We start from the raw sequence: 721 nt of genomic DNA, 5'->3' as shown, positions 1-721 counted from the left end.
TGTGTGTGTGTGTGTGTGTGTGTGTGTGTGTGTGATATCTCATCATCTTTATCATCATTAGCATTATCGTTATTATCATAATTATCAGTTTTACAATTGTACTGCCAACATGGTTTCATTACCTTTTTCCGCACCTGTATACGGTCGCCGTATATGAGCACCACTCTGTCCTTGCTCTCGTTCGAGGTAAGTTGATAGGACAAACTCTATATGATTTTCAATCGATCGATTAGACATTAACGCCGTTATCGATCACATTATTCATCGCCGCAAATTCGTATGTTTTTTTTAATCGAAGTTTTCGTCGACATCGTCGTCATCATCGTCGTCGTCGTCGTCATCGATGGCGGTTTCATCCACCATGTTCCAAAGACGTTGATGAAGATGGAAGGATGATGAGACAGCGCCAAACGATGTCGAAGGATCCAAACGCAGCGTCATGATCGTCGTCGTGTTGTCATCGTCGTCGTCGTCGTCGATGTCGTAGGGGGTCGATGATGGCACGGAAATGATGAAATAGAAGAATTTGATTGATTGACTTTGAGGATTTCGCGCGACTGTGTGTGTCTTTGCTTGTGTTGTTTGTGGGATTTTTCGGTTATTTTCTTAGGTCGCGCGAACGATTGGCGAGTCGGAAGAGTCGATTAAAGATATACGTATTATTTTCGCTCTATATATATGATATATATCTCTTATACACTGTGCTTCTCTCTCTCTCTCT

The 721-nt window shown here is 42.2% G+C and overlaps 1 protein-coding gene across 3 annotated transcripts in view; it reads right to left on the bottom strand.

The window, feature by feature from the left end:
• The window catches only part of LOC108755070 (potassium voltage-gated channel protein Shal), a 98884-nt gene that overhangs the window by 10824 nt on the left and 87339 nt on the right, over positions 1-721 (bottom strand). The window contains exon 5 of one of the 3 annotated variants that reach the window (XM_018497830.1): positions 123-206. The exons of the other annotated variants lie outside the window; for them this stretch is intronic. Within the exon in view, the coding sequence (XP_018353332.1) occupies positions 123-206 (84 nt within the window). The remainder of the gene's footprint in view (positions 1-122; positions 207-721) is intronic. 3 annotated transcript variants of the gene reach the window in all.

The sequence above is a fragment of the Trachymyrmex septentrionalis genome, unplaced genomic scaffold, assembly GCF_001594115.1.
Source record: "Trachymyrmex septentrionalis isolate Tsep2-gDNA-1 unplaced genomic scaffold, Tsep1.0 scaffold83, whole genome shotgun sequence".
Lineage (NCBI taxonomy): Eukaryota > Metazoa > Arthropoda > Insecta > Hymenoptera > Formicidae > Trachymyrmex > Trachymyrmex septentrionalis.
The sequence above is the reverse complement of the archived record's forward strand: the minus strand, read 5'-3'. Positions and strand labels throughout refer to the sequence as shown.